At 42.0% G+C, this 15,666-nt stretch overlaps 1 protein-coding gene across 1 annotated transcript in view; it reads right to left on the bottom strand.

Annotated features, from left to right (window-relative positions):
* Positions 1–283: 283 nt before the first annotated feature.
* elna (elastin a) overlaps positions 284–15,666 on the bottom strand; it is a 45,877-nt gene continuing 30,494 nt past the window's right edge. The window contains exons 26-50 of the mRNA XM_084466316.1: positions 15,406–15,639; positions 14,413–14,622; positions 13,770–13,937; positions 12,632–12,850; positions 11,905–12,132; positions 11,357–11,494; positions 11,172–11,234; positions 10,769–10,840; positions 10,647–10,676; positions 10,129–10,215; positions 9,710–9,838; positions 9,584–9,619; positions 9,053–9,088; positions 7,952–7,978; positions 7,475–7,519; positions 5,969–6,031; positions 5,731–5,808; positions 5,374–5,427; positions 5,055–5,090; positions 4,562–4,606; positions 3,722–3,760; positions 3,104–3,151; positions 2,226–2,261; positions 1,223–1,288; positions 284–949 (exon numbers count right to left, since the gene is read on the bottom strand). Coding sequence (XP_084322442.1) covers positions 915–949; positions 1,223–1,288; positions 2,226–2,261; positions 3,104–3,151; positions 3,722–3,760; positions 4,562–4,606; positions 5,055–5,090; positions 5,374–5,427; positions 5,731–5,808; positions 5,969–6,031; positions 7,475–7,519; positions 7,952–7,978; positions 9,053–9,088; positions 9,584–9,619; positions 9,710–9,838; positions 10,129–10,215; positions 10,647–10,676; positions 10,769–10,840; positions 11,172–11,234; positions 11,357–11,494; positions 11,905–12,132; positions 12,632–12,850; positions 13,770–13,937; positions 14,413–14,622; positions 15,406–15,639 — 2,222 coding nt within the window. The 3' untranslated portion in view covers positions 284–914. The remainder of the gene's footprint in view (positions 950–1,222; positions 1,289–2,225; positions 2,262–3,103; positions 3,152–3,721; positions 3,761–4,561; positions 4,607–5,054; positions 5,091–5,373; positions 5,428–5,730; positions 5,809–5,968; positions 6,032–7,474; positions 7,520–7,951; positions 7,979–9,052; positions 9,089–9,583; positions 9,620–9,709; positions 9,839–10,128; positions 10,216–10,646; positions 10,677–10,768; positions 10,841–11,171; positions 11,235–11,356; positions 11,495–11,904; positions 12,133–12,631; positions 12,851–13,769; positions 13,938–14,412; positions 14,623–15,405; positions 15,640–15,666) is intronic.

Raw genomic sequence — 15,666 nt, 5'->3', positions numbered from 1 at the left:
GACATCAAACACCTTCTGGCATACAATCATCCAGAGCAGAAACTGTCCTTCATTCATTTACACTTTTGGTCACAATAGAAATAAGGTGACATCAGGGCTGCTTAACTGCATAGAATGACCATTGTTGAGGAGAGCAGGTCATAACAACCTGGCAAACTGGCTGCTCTTTACCGTCACACGCTTAACATGAACAGAGAAGATACACCATGAAGAAGTATGTGTCAGCACTAGGGAAATGCCTTCTCCCCCTCCCTCTCCCCTCCCCCACCTCCACCTCCATAGGATATGCAGGGTGGTGGTTTAAGAACCATAACACATCCAAGGATGGAGGGCCAAATACCTACAGTGTGGACAGCCGATTACAAGATGGTATTGTAAGGTTGTGTTAGCATGCACGTGTCAATCCCTTTGTCCTCTACACAAGTGATATCACCAGGCTAGGTTGACGGGGCATAAACACTGACTTCTGCAAAATACACTGTTTTTCTCAAATTTACAAAATTATTTCTATATTCTAGTTTCTATTTATTTTATTGGGCTTTTTCATTTTATTTGAGGGCTAACATGGTTGTCCTTTTCACAAATACTAGTTAACCTAGTAGCAATGAGGGCAGGTTGTCTGTACAAAAACACTTTCTTAATCTGACCCTATCAGCGGTACAACAAACGAAACAAAAACAATTATGTTATGTCATCATATGATAACCGGACATGTTATCATATCATTCATCAGTTCAACTACATCAAAGATGGGTTTTACAAAATTCTGAGTCGGTGGGTTTGTAGGACAAAGTAAGTATCAACCATCCCTACATACTCTCTAATCAGGGGATGTGTTTGCATACAAAATGTACATTCTACATCATGCAGTAGCACCATGGTATCTTGAGGTCACAGCGTAGCCCAGAGATCTATTACTTCCTCCTGCCACAAAACTTCCCCTGGCAACCTGTGATACAGTTCACAAAAATAGCATCCAGAGTTAACTCTTTATCAAACAGCATCTATCACATGTGCAATGCACAATACATAAAAAGGGTGTTAATGTTTACCAGTAAAATCCATTTTAGTCCATAAACAGGCTTCTCTTATCAGTAACATGCTGTTCATTGTATTACTATTAATTATTAACCTATGATGAATGGTATCCTTTAAAACAGTTGTCTTCCACTAAGCTCAAGGGTAACAGATATTCACAGTAACATTACGAGACGCTACACACCCCGGTAGGCTCCTCCTCCTGCACCCCCAAGGAATGCCCCCAAGGCTCCATACTTTGCTGCTTTGGCTGCACAACAAAGAGATAAAGGTGAGGGACATTTTACAACAGAAGGCACAGTGGTTCCTCTCCAGTTCTAATGCTAAAATTCTAATTGGCTAGGTCTGTATCTGGGGATTTGGTGTCCGACCAGCATTGCGGCCCTGCCAGGCAAGACCAGGGCAATTACATGCCTATATGCAATATGTAGAGAGGCAGCCAATTGATATTCAGGACCTTCTTCTAGCAACAGGCTTGTAGACAGGCTTGAAATCAATGATGTTAATAAGCAAGAGTCTCCTATTATGGATTGATGAAGGTTAGCTATAGAAGAAAATGGTCCTTAACAAGCAGCAACTGGGTTGTAGAAGCAGCCGAGGATCACAGGTGTGTTAAACATGCACCCTTTTTAAAATAGATTAAAATTAGTGCACAATTGGTCTTGTGAGTCACATTAGTGTGATGAAGAGACCGCACACTAGTACATGACTATGATGACACCTATGATGACTATGATTTCAGGGCATCCCAAAGATAACCAAATAATATTTACATTAACATTTACATTTAGGGCATTTAGCATTTAGCTTTTATCCAAAGCAACTTACGACGGTAAATACACACCATGCAAGGCGACAGCCAGCTCGTCAAGAAAAGTTAGGGTTTAGTGTCTTGCTCAGGGACACATCGACACCTGCTCTACCTCCTGAGCTAAGCCGACCACTAATATTTGATATGGAGCCAGTTAGCGTCTCAAAAAATAATACTTAAAAAATAATCCCCTGTGGGTATCTCTGGGGATGTTCAGGACAATACAGATTATGAGGGACGGAGGTCACTGGATGTACTGAGAGACATGCCATGACAAGCCCACCCTGGAGCATCCCTGCAGCATACATATAGTATACTAGTATATACTAACTGTAACAAAAGGTTAGAAGAACAGGAAGGTACTGGTGTCTGGTACCTTGTTGGGGAGTCAGTGGGGCAGGAACATATCCACCTAAAACAACAGATCACATGGGGAAGAGACAAAAAACTCAACTGACCACATCGCAAATCTGCAGAGGTCATCTTTCTTGTATATACTGTGCATTAAAACATTGTACTGTTAAACTGTAATATTTTGTTCAGGAAGAGGAAGAGATGCACCATTCTGTCTCCAATGCAGTCTATCTCTCTGCTCGTAAGGCTTTTACCTGTCTGTCTGTGGTTGGGCATTAATCCACCAGCTTGATCCAGAAACAAGGAAAGCAAAGCTCTAATATTTTGGCTTCTATTTGTAGAATGAATTACACAACAGGAATCATACCCATTTCTAAGGGCAAAGCAATGCACTCAATGGGACTGTTATAGCTAATTGGGGATTCAGAGTCTTCAGCTAGCCTTGGCTTCCATAGAGAGGTGGGAGGAAACCACAGCAACCACTGAGGAACATGCTAACTACATGCAGCATGTATGTGACAAAACACGTGATCGCTACCAAGGTCTCTCTCTCAACGGCACTACCCACGTCATCCCTGTGACCGATGTATTATTGAATTCCCTTCATTTGATGAATCCATATCTACCAGTCTGGACATTTGCATGTGGCCGGGGCACCTTGGGACCACGTTAAGAGTCCTACCCCAACAACACAACCCACACCTTCTGCCCTATATCCCTTTAAACATTCTGCTTCCCATCTCTGAGGTGAATGACTCAGTGCCTCCTCCGGTTCTGGCCTGTAATTTATGACACAGCAGGTAGCCCTGTGAGGTGACCAAACACGTGTTATTCCATGTGGGACCTGATGCAGTACCACATACACACAGACACACACACACACACACACACACACATTACCTCCAGCCTGCTGTGGGTATCCACCAATGTAACCAGGAGCCAAAGCACCTGTAAAGTGGACAAATAACTCAGCTGACCATTTATAAAGAGTAATACATGCATTGTAACATGTACAGTATAGTACAAGCGCTATGAACATTCTAAAAGTTAGGAAAAGAGGATAGTAGAGAGACTTCATAAGTCAAGGGCGGCCTTTGGGCTGCACAGGCAATGTGTGCCATCTGTGGCTAGCATCTGATTGAGACTGGTCCTGGGTCAGTTAATACCCTCCTATTCATTGTGTAAAGGATTAGGAGTTTAGGCATGTCTGAGAGAGAGAGAGAAAGAGAGAGAGAGAGAGAGAGAGAGAGAGAGAGAGAGAGAGAGTGAGAGAGAGAGAGAGAGAGAGAGAGAGAGAGAGAGAACGAGACAGAGAGAGAAAGAGACAGAGAGAGGGAGACTTATCTGCTACTGCACAATAACTCGCTCTCTCTGATAGGCAGTAGAGAGGTGTCAGGACTGTAGGTCCTTGGTTGGAGTGCATGCTGCACTAATGAAATGGGTGCAATATAAATCCATCACTTTAGTGAGTTCAGGGGGGTAAAATAAAAAGGGACAGTTTAATGTTGCAATATCTACCTTGTGGATATACTCCAGCAGCTCCCAGATTGCCATAACCTATTGAAATTCAGAGACAATCTTCAGTCAAATGTCAAAAATTCGACCGATTTCTGTGTGACTCATTTGGGGCTCTTATGGTCTATTTGACTGTTGACTGAGTTAGCAAGCTGACCACGCCTAGTGTTCTCCCAGGAGGGGGGAGAGGAAGGAGCTGAGGAGGTCCCCCAAGTGCCACCCTGACCCAAACTGAGGAAGTGGTTCAATGAGATGGAGGGGTGATTTGCATCCCTTCCATCTGAGTATCTTTTTTGCCTTACCTACCTGACCTAGTTCAACCTTGGATCTTCAGAGAGCCCTAGCAATAACATCCATGGTTTCCTGTGATGTCAGGGTAAGAAGCTCAGACTAGGCTGGGCTCTCAAGGGAGATATGATCGCTAAAGACATGCTTTGATGCTGTGACTTCCTGCACTCCCAAAACATCAAATGAGAGTTTGCTAGGTTCACTTCATAAGCTACTGTATATAAGGTTTCTATCTGATCCTTACCTGATCCTTTGACATTAATAATTTAGCTCATTTGTAAATGTGTGTTCTACAGAACCAGTTGTCTCAATTGAACTATAGGTTTAATGACATAATTGTATTCTTTGAACGGCAGCAAAATTAATTCTGAAAATAAAACCTCCTACATAAGGCTGGTGTAATATTGTAATATCTTGTGTTTACTTAACAAGCAACACATCGCAGCATATAATCATGCAAAAACATGCAAAGATCAAACCAGGATGTCTTCCTGGTCACTGCAAGGGTGTACTAGATAAGAGCGGGCCTGTAGAGACCTGGTTTGGGGGCCTTACCTCCTGCTCCACCGGGTACCAGTCCCCCAGGGTACACCTGTCCACCTGTAACCACACACAGCATCCAACCCACAGAAAGGCCTAGTGAGATGACACCAGAGACTAACAGAGAACCTCCACACATGCTGTTTTTATAAGGTTTTTAATTTTTGAATCAAATAGTGATTCTCATAATCGTTTAATGTCATCCTCCTAGTTATTCAAATCGTGTTTGTTCCTCATGTCAGTGATCCCCAGCTATATCATATCATCTTCAATCAAATGCTCCCCTGTGACTGGTGTTTCATCCCCGATGCCATGACAACCACCACCACCCCAGAGGTTTCAACCAGCTTGTTTGCTGCTCTCAAACACAGGATGTGCAGCGCAGAGGCATTTCCTGCAACCAACCGTCACTGTGAGCACAGAGCATTGGGGCCAAAGGCTGGAGGGGGTGGTGGGGATGGTGGGGGGGATACACAGACTCTACCAGCCATCTTCGTTTCATACATACCCTGTCCATAACCTTGACCATATGGACCGTATCCTCCTGGATCAAGGTGACAGAGAAAAGCAGCTTTACGCTATCTGCCTTCAATCAGCAACTGGCTGCTTCATGGAAATGTTCCCATATTGATAATCATAGATACCCTTTTACTTTAAGAGGGCAGAAATCAAAACACTGTGCAGCGACCAAGTGAGCAAGGTCAAATATGGAGAAGGGACGCGTTTTTTTTATACATCTGTACATTTCATCAAAGACTATAAAGTGGTGGTTAATATTCCACAGATTTTGTAATATTCTGATGAGGTGGAGGAAGTGGAGGTCGTACCTGCAGGAAGTCCGGCTGACAGAGGAATGCCTGCCCCGCCGGCTCCACCCACCACTGCAGAACACAAGAACACAGGATCAGAAGAGCCAGAGGAGAAGGTGTCCAGGATGGGTCAAAAAACATAGACTGATATCAACGGTCTTCTTCTTCTTATTTGAACAATGTCAAATAGAAACAGTTCATGTCGTCCACATAATGTGCAGTTTATGATAGTTTATAATAATAAGACCCTAATCTAGTCAACACAAGACCTGAATATCACACTGCTGAATGCTGACTGCTGAGTGCTGCACAAGAAAGTGCTCAACTGCACTACCAAACTAGGATAACACACATACACACACACAGGACACACACCTGGGGGCTTCAGTGGTTTAGCTAAGGGCAGCACACCTCCGGGCCCGCCTCCCAGGCCCGCTCCAACGCCGTAGGGATCTGCAGCCGCAGAAGCAACAAGATGGGAAATCATTTGGACAGCTACTGTCACGACATCTCAGTGTGTTCTCCATCACGATGCCACTCACACATGCACCAGTTAGAGGTCATGACAGGGCAGGAGGAGCTTATTGAGATGGCAGAAAAGTCCTTGACTTACTTCTGTAGCCGAGCCAGGGGTTAATATCCGAGCCGACGCCAGTTCCCCCAGTCCCCCCAGTCCCTAGAGAGTGATTGGACAATGATTGGACTATAAGAGCAAGGAACATGGAAATTAGGTTTTCAAGAGTGCACCTCCTGCTAAATACCATACCTTGAAGAGCACTCAGAGTATATTATAAAGCATGAGGATTATGATTAAGATAGAGCTGTGTGGTTACTCTGGTCAGACCCCGCCCTTTGCTCTCTTGGCTGCCACCCCTTCAATCACTATACGCTGAAGCACATATTCATATTCTAAAGAGCACACGTCTTAGGAAAGAGATAGAATGATAAATAATTGTTATCGCCATAAATGTACATTTCATGTGGGTCAAATGGAGATGTCTGAGGGAGACACATGGTCTCTGAGAGGTAAAGTTCATCATAGTGACAGCATGATGCTGTTAGGACTGCAGTGAGATGGCCAAGCTGCCTTGAATAAAGTGGGCTTTAGTGACCTAGAAGGGTCTGTTCAAATTACAAATGACAAGAATCATGAACTGGCGGGGTCCTGCAGGATGGAAAACATAATTACTCACGTGAAAAACATAAAATAACCATCCTGGCTCAAGTTCCCCTGCTTTAGAGCATAATCTAAAGCTTTGACAGACATTACACAACATATAAGTCATACAAGTAAAATATGACAATAATTCATGCAACATCAGAATTATATAATAGCATTCAGAATGCCACAAAGACAGAACATATTCTCTAAACTACATAATTCTTCTCTGCTACAGCTAGTCAATAATTAACGTTGACATGATGTATTCCTATGCATACATGGCTAAGTCGGTGGGTCTGGAAAGAAAGCTCTGATGGTGCGTTCAGCTGATCAATAGCTATGATATTATTGACCCATGCTGTCTGGACAGGATACGTAGGGTGAGATGAACCCAGCAGGGTGATGTACATGAAATTTCTACATTGAATATATATGTATGCATTTGATAAAGTGTGTGTATCATGGATTTTCACATTTAATGAACTGCCAATTAAATTTAAGAGTTGCTCTCTCTTACAATGAGATAAATAAAAATGTGCCTTTCTAATGATCAGTTCAGTGCAATATTCTGTACAATCATGTTAGAAATTCAAATTTGGTGGCAGTACGTGTGGTCAGCCCTCATTAAAACACCTTCCAGAAAACAAGGAGTTAGCGTTATGCTAATGCAGTCTGCAAACAGGCAATCACAATTCATAAAGCAAGCCTGACACCATGTGTTTTGTAGGATAGGGGACTATGTTAATAATGTATTTAATTATTGCACAAAAAGTTATTTTTGTACTATTTTTGTAGGACCATCAGAACACAAACACTGAAATATATTCAAATCATGTGTCTTGTATACAGAATGTCCTGCCCATTAATGAATACATTTCAGTCAGGTTAGAAAGGTTATGCTGAGGTATGTTGTGTATTACGGTATTTTGAACAATATAATAAAGTGTAAATTCTTACCTGGTAAATAACTCTTTGCTGGTTTCAGACCAGTTTCAGCAGCTCCTAAACAGACCAGACATATGCATCATTGTCGCAGTCGAAAGGTTCGTCGTGAACGGTCAGGCATATTTATTCTTTTATTTGTGTCTGTCGCCACCATGTGGCCAAAAACGTACACTACTCTAAAACCTAATTTATTGAAAACATAATTATTGTAAACATTTTACACATAAACCATAATGCCATATTGTTTTACTTTATTATAACCTCATGCATGCTATTTTACTAAAGTTGAAGATTGTATGTAAAAAAACTGTATTCATACTTGTATTTGAGAATTTTTTCTCAAATGTCAAGGTTAAATTAATCCACTTACCTATTCGTTGAGAATGTGAAAAGTAAAAATATGTTTGTGTTTATGTAGGCTGTTTATTTTTATGCTATTTTAATATAAGTTTCTGTACATAAATAAATAAGGCAATGATTGCTGCTTACCACTAGGTTGAACAACTCCACCACCAACTGCCAAAAAAGTCAGACATTAGGTCACAACATAATTTCAAAAATCAAGTGTCAGTGTAATAATTAAAGGATTGTGAAAAAGATTATAAACTCACCGCCTAGTTCCCACCGAGCAAAATAACAGTTAAAAGAAAGAAGAAATATGTAAAGTCATTAATATTGCAGAATATATTAACATTTTCCCATGCTGTATAATACAGTGCATGTTACTGCATGGAACACAAATTAAATAACATCTGCTTTAAAATATTGAAATAATAAAGCATCAAGTAAACAATAATCACATTGTATACATCAGTGCTTTAACTAAATTAAACCTTTACCAAATGTGGAGGGGAAAAAAAAGTGGAGGAAAGATCCAATATTAATCATATTCAATAGTTGTATTTAATTTACTCCAGAAAAATTACCTTAACAGCTATAATGCTAATTTCATTGATCAAGGTAATAATGAATTCAGCACTATACACAAATATACTTCTCATTGGAGCAGAAAATAATAATAAAAAAAAATAATAATAGATCATAGGAGATTGTCATTTGCATCATAAATGGTTATTATGTTAGTACTGTAAAGCAGAATTGTCATACAACAAGCAGTGGAGAAGCAAAAGAAAAGTGAAAGTGATGGTGCAAGAATATTGTTTTAAGGGGTTTTAAGTTATAAAGTCAAATACTTTGACTTGTTATGTTTACAGTCAAGTCAGGAATAATGTAGGATTCATTCATTGTATTTAGAAATACACTAAAATACTATTTCCATGCAATGCTCACCTTGACAGTGTTAGAAATTATAAATTGAAAGTGTAAATGGTCCCTATATTCTGGTTGAAGAGGAAAATGGTATTTTTTCTTAACTCTACTTAGAAAATCAAATCAGATCTCTCTCAGAATGCTCCAAGTAAATATATTTAATCACCAGTAGTATAAATAAAGTGTACACTTTAAAATAACCCCAAAAATGTGTTTGAGGCATTGCTCATGGCCACAAGAACTGATAGGATTTCCCTTAGCTAATTGCACACCAGTTTTGAATGGTCTTTCTGTTTAAATCATTAAAACAACAGGTCTTACTCGGCTTTGTGACCTCTGGGGAAATAGGCGTGGACTCTGCCAAAAGACAACATAGATCAACCAGTATCATCCATTGCAGTTAAGAGGGAAACAGAGAGGTGTTTACTAGCATGAGGCCTCCCTCTGGTACAGAAGTGCTAAGCTATAGACGGTCAATAGCTGGTAGCAATAGCAGCATAATAGTAGCTAACAATTTGAGGTATTGGAGGACATTAGAAGAGGCAGTGCTTTATCAAATGCTATCAACCCATGACATAATGTGATTACCAAACAGCTGTGGAAAATGTGATGCCATAAGAACATTTGCATATCTTTATTTTATATGTGCCATTTAAAATAATATGTATTGTTAGCATTATGCCAATGAAGTACACAAACTCTGATATTATTTTACTAAGCAAGTTTCTTTCATAGAAATGTGGTTTTCCACATTTCTTCATATGGTCCTTGGGCAAATCAAACAGTTATTGTTGAGAAGTGTGTCTAACCAGAACAATACACAAACTACACTATAAATCAGCTCAACCATACCTGGGCCAGGCGTTCCTTCTAAACCTACTTCCTTTGCTGTAAACCAAAAAACAAACGAAAACTCTCACTTAAAACATACAAATCAGTTATACAAAGAATTAACTTAAAGCCATTAAAACTATGTACCTGGTTTACTAGCGACAGGGACACGCGTCCCAGCCGGAGACGCCCCACCAGTAAGACCTGGCTGCACCTCCACAGCCTCCCCTGGAGTGGGGTGTAAGTGTATGCCAGTGCCGGTGATCCCTGATTCCGCTGGAGCACAAGGAACATGTCGGTTAGGATGTCAGATAGGGGGCAGGGCGGGGGCTTGGATGGCAGGCTGGAGGGCAGGTTACGATGCATTCCTCTATCAGCAGCTGAATTGAATGAACATTTATCGGATGATACCCCTGATGATTTGTATCTCCTGCTTAATGCTCAAATTCCTTTTTTATGATTAAAGCCGAGGATGAGGATAGAGGATAAATCTATGGCACGTTTACAGAAATTACATGTAGTAGTACTCAAAGTAAATCCGTTTGTGTGTATGTTTGGTTCTCTACCATATTTAGCAGCCTTGGAGTCAGCGAATCCTCCATCTCCTCTTGCTTCAGGCAGTGCTCCTCCTACTGTAGGACCTCCAGCTCCTCCTGCAACTCCATTAACAAACCACTTATTAGCACTTAGCACTAACAGTGCTTTGCTCAGATCATTGTAGCACTTATTGTTAACCCAAAATCTTCCCAAATGCTCTATTGTTTGTTCCAGCTCCTGCTCCAGATGCTCTATTGTTTGTCAAACACAAATATATGGACCAACAATATTGAAATAGCTTTGAAGGAGTATTATTTGAGTTGGAATATGAGTTAACTATGGTGTTACAAGTTCCACACTGTAATATCATCCGTTGGAGATCATACTTTGGATGAAATGGCTTTGGATCAATACTTTAGTTGAGAACTGTTTTCCAATGTGTTTCTCCACATTAGAATCAAATTATGGATATTTCACTATTAGCAATCCACTCAACAACTTTTTTGAGAATCAATAAAAAAATAACAAAAAAAATAATTCTGCTCACCACTAATGGGCGCTGCAGCAACTTCCCCACCTGTAATACAAAGTGAACTCATTTGTAGCCCCAAAACATGACATGGAGCATGTTTAAAGCAATAATACAGTGATCTCGTGTGGTTGCTGTACCATATTTGGCAGCCTTGGCGGCAGCAGAGTACCCTCCGGTTACCAGACCAGTTCCTATGCCTTGTTGGGTTCCTAGGAGGAGAAGATCATAATAGTAATAGGAATAGATCATCTTTCATAGTCAACCCTAATGATGTACAGTGGTGTGCACATGCACATTTCACATTGCAGATGATGCATATGTTCCATACATTGTCTAACTTTTTATAGATTGCAGTTGTATAAAATATGGATAAAATATGTAGGGTTAAAGAACATTTGACAAACAAATGCAATAAAGTAATTTAGCATTAACAGTAATTTAACATTTACCAATAAAATGACACCTAGATCCAGAGTAAAAATCCCTTATTTGTCAAATGTGATAATACCATTAGTATTTATTATATTGAGACAGGCTTACCTCCTCCTTGTGCAGCAACAGGCCCAGAGAATCCACCCCCAGGAACCCCACCTGCCCCCAGACCTGCCGGGAAAACCTCACAGTAAAACATCACATTACCACAGAGGCGATGCAGATGTGCACTCGATGTGTCTCTCTCTGTTTATGTGTCTGTGTTTGCTTGCTTTCAGTTGGTTTTTAGCCACCATATTTAGCAGCTTTGGCAGCAGCAGGGTTGTATCCTCCTGCTCCGACTCCTCTTCCCCCGAGGCCTGCTCCTAGTCCTCCTGCTCCTAGTCCTCCTGCTCCTACTCCTCCTGCTCCGAGGCCTGCTCCTCCTAGTCCTATGGTGAAGGGAGACAAGTGGGTCCTCTTTCAGCGCTGGGCCAGTATAGCGTATAATTGATTGATTTTAGTCGACATGAAGTGACTTCTCTACATCTTGTATCTTCATACTGTTCTCACAGAACAAACGCAGAACCATATCATAGATTACTAAACCATAGATTACTATACATAGAGTGCCACACCATAAATAACCACACCATGGATTATTACCACATCATAGATAACAACACCCTAGATTACTACAGCGTCTATTACCACACCTTGGATAGCAATACCACATGTGGCAGCTTTAGCCTCTGGTGAACATCCTCCTACTCCTCATGGTACACCACCAAGTACTGTGATGGATGTGTCTCTGTCTGTTTATGTGTCTGTGTTTGCTTGTCTTCAGTTTGTTTTTAACCACCGTATTTAGCAGCTTTGGCAGCAGCAGGGTTGTATCCTCCTGCTGCAGGGTTGTATCCTCCTGCTGCGGGGTTGTATCCTCCTGCTGCGGGGTTGTATCCTCCTGCTGCGGGGTTGTATCCTCCTGCTGCGGGGTTGTATCCTCCTGCTCCAAGACCTGCTCCTGCTCCTCCTGCTCCCGCTCCTCCTGCTCCTAGTCCTCCTGCTCCAAAGCCTACTCCTCCTAGTCCTATGGTGAAGGGAGACAAGTGTCTTCTCGTTCAGCGCTGGGCCAGTATAGCGTATAATTTATTGATTTTAGTCAACGTGAACAGTACATCTTAAATCACATTGTGATACATGATCATTGAGTAGTAGCAGTACACGTGGCTATTAGTGTGAGGGTCCTCAGCATGGAGGGACACAGAGACTCTCACTATCGATTCTACATCTTCTGTCTCTTCGTACTGTGGTCACAGAGCAACCACAGATTACTATATCACACATTACTATATCACAGATTTCTATATCCTATTTTGACTTGTAACCGGAAGGTTGCTAGTTCGGTCCCCGCCACTCAGCTCCTCCAAGACACCTTACCCTAACTGCTTCCGATTACACCACATGTGGCAGCTTGAGCCAGTGGTGAATATCCTCCTACTCATGCTACACCACCAGGTACTGTGATGGATGTGTCTCTCTCTGTTCATGTGTCTGTGTTTGCTTGCTTTCAGTTTGTTTTTAACCACCATATTTAGCAGCTTTGGCAGCAGCAGGGTTGTATCCTCCTGCTCCAAGGCCTGCTCCTGCTCCTCCTGCTCCTGGTCCTGCTCCGCCTGCTCCTCCTGCTCCTGGTCCCACTCCTCCTGCTCCTAGTCCTCCTGCTCCTAGTCCTCCTGCTCCTAGTCCTCCTGCTCCTAGTCCTCCTGCTCCTAGTCCTCCTGCTCCAAAGCCTACTCCTCCTAGTCCTATGGTGGAGGGAGACAAGTGGGTCCTCTTTCAGCGCTGGGCCAGTATTTTGATTTGATTTGATAACTTTATTTATACCCAGAGGTAGATTTGGTGTACAGTTAAGTGAGCTGGCTTTCTCCATACATAACAGACAAGACATATAAGACACAGTAAACATAACAAAATCACAGCAATAGTGAAAGTAAAGTGCAAGTAATACATCCTATTGAATAAGGATGTATTAATTGTGTATAATTTAATATCATTTTAGTCTACGTGAACAGTACATCTAATCACATTTTGAATTTGTGATACATGATCGTTGAGTAGTAGCAGTACACCGTGGCTGTTAGTGTGAGGGTCCTTAGCATGGAGGGACACAGAGACTCTCACTATCGATTCTACATCTTCTATAACAAACACATATACTTTATCATAGATTACTTAACCATAGATTACGATATCATAGATTGCCAAACCAAAGATTACTACTGTAAAGATTACTACACCTTAGATCACTTAAGCATAGATAGCTGTACCATTAATTACGACACCATAGATTACTTCACCATAAATTACCACACCATAGATGACTATGCAATATATCACCACACCATAGATAGCTATACTATAAATTACTACACCAAAGATTACGATACCATAGATAGCTGTACCATATATCACACACCATGTATTCCTACACCATAGATTACCACACCATAGATTACCACACCATATATTACCTAATCGTAGATTATCAAATCATAGATTATCACACCATAGATTACCACACCAAAAATGGCTTGCCATTAGTGGCAGCTTTAGCCCCTGGTGAACATCCTCCTACTCCTCATGCTACACCACCAGGTACTGTGATGGATGAGTCTCTCTGTTTATGTGTCTATGTTTGCTTGCTTTCAGTTTGTTTTTAACCACCGTATTTAGCAGCTTTGGCAGCAGCAGGGTTGTATCCTCCTGCTGCAGGGTTGTATCCTCCTGCTCCGACTCCTCTTCCCCCGAGGCCTGCTCCTGGTCCTCCTGGTCCTCCTGTTCCTGGTCCCACTCCTCCTGCTCCTCCTGCTCCGAGACCTGCTCCTCCCAGTCCTATGGCGGAGGGGAGACAAGTGTGTCCTCTTTCAGAGCTGAGCCAGTTTAGGGCTCACTTGTTCTGTTTTTAGCTCTTAGTGTGACGGTCCTCCACATGGATAGACAAGGAGACTCTCACTCTCAATTCTGCCTCTTATGTCTTCAGACTGCAGTCACAGAACAGCTATGGATTACTATATCAGATTATAAAACCATAGATTACCACAGAATAGAAAAGCACTCCTTAGATAGCTATAACATTATTAATACACCATAGATGACTACACCATAGATAACCACACCATACATTACAATACCATAAATGACCACACCATAGATGACCAAACCAAAGATAGCTATACAATATTTGGCAGCTTAAGCCGCTGATGAATAGACTCCTACTCCTCATGGTACACCAGCAGGTACTGTGATGGATGTGTCTCTCTCTGTTTATGTGTCTGTGTTTGCTTGCTTTCAGTTTGTTTTTAACCACCGTATTTAGCAGCTTTAGCAGCAGCAGGGTTGTATCCTCCTGCTGCGGGGTTGTATCCTCCTGCTCCAAGACCTGCTCCTGCTCCTCCTGCTCCTGGTCCCGCTCCTCCTGCTCCTAGTCCTCCTGCTCCTAGTCCTCCTGCTCCTAGTCCTCCTGCTCCTAGTCCTCCTGCTCCTAGTCCTCCTGCTCCGAGGCCTGCTCCTCCTAGTCCTATGGTGAAGGGAGACAAGTGTCTCCTCGTTCAGCGCTGGGCCAGTATAGCATATAATTGATTGATTTTAGTCAACGTGAACAGTACATCTTAAATCACATTGTGATACATGATCATTGAGTAGTAGCAGTACACCGTGGCTGTTAGTGTGAGGGTCCTCAGCATGGAGGGACACAGAGACTCTCACTATCGATTCTACATCTCTGTATCTTCGTACTGTGATCACAGAACAACCACAGATTACTATATCACAGATTACTAAACCATAGATTACTACACCATCGATTACAACACTTTAGATTACTTGACCACAGATTACCATACAATAAATTACTACCCCAGATAGTACCACACCATAGATTACTGCACTCTAGATTACTAGATCATAGATAGCTGTATCATCAATGATTACACCAGATAACAACACCATAGTTTAACATACCATATATTACTACACCATAAATAACCATACCATAAATAGCTGAACCATAATTACGACACCATAGCGAACAACACATAGATCCTAACACCATGGTTTATCACACCATAGATTAACGCTCCATAGAGTGTCACACAATATATTACTACACCATTGATTACGACACCAAATATTACCAAACCATAGATTACAGCACCATAGAATAGCTATACCATAAATGGCAGCTTTAGCCTCTGGTGAACATCCTCCTACTCCTCATGCTACACCACCAGGTACTGTGATGTATGTGTCTCTCTCTGTTCATGTGTCTGTGTTTGCTTGCTTTCAGTTTGTTTTTAACCACCGTATTTAGCAGCTTTGGCAGCAGCAGGGTTGTATCCTCCTGCAGCAGGGTTGTATCCTCCTGCAGCAGGGTTGTATCCTCCTGCTGCAGGGTTGTATCCTCCTGCTGCAGGGTTGTATCCTCCGGCTGCAGGGTTGTATCCTCCTGCTCCAAGACCTGCTCCTGGTCCCGCTCCTCCTGCTCCTAGTCCTCCTGGTCCAGCTCCCCCTGCTCCGAGGCCTGCTCCTCCTAGTCCTATGGTGGAAGGGTGACAATATAGTG

This window comes from Micromesistius poutassou (genome assembly GCF_964030765.1).
Source record: "Micromesistius poutassou genome assembly, chromosome: 4".
Taxonomy (NCBI): Eukaryota; Metazoa; Chordata; class Actinopteri; order Gadiformes; family Gadidae; genus Micromesistius; species Micromesistius poutassou.
Note: the sequence above shows the minus strand (reverse complement) of the source record. Positions and strands in the feature narration are given on the sequence as shown.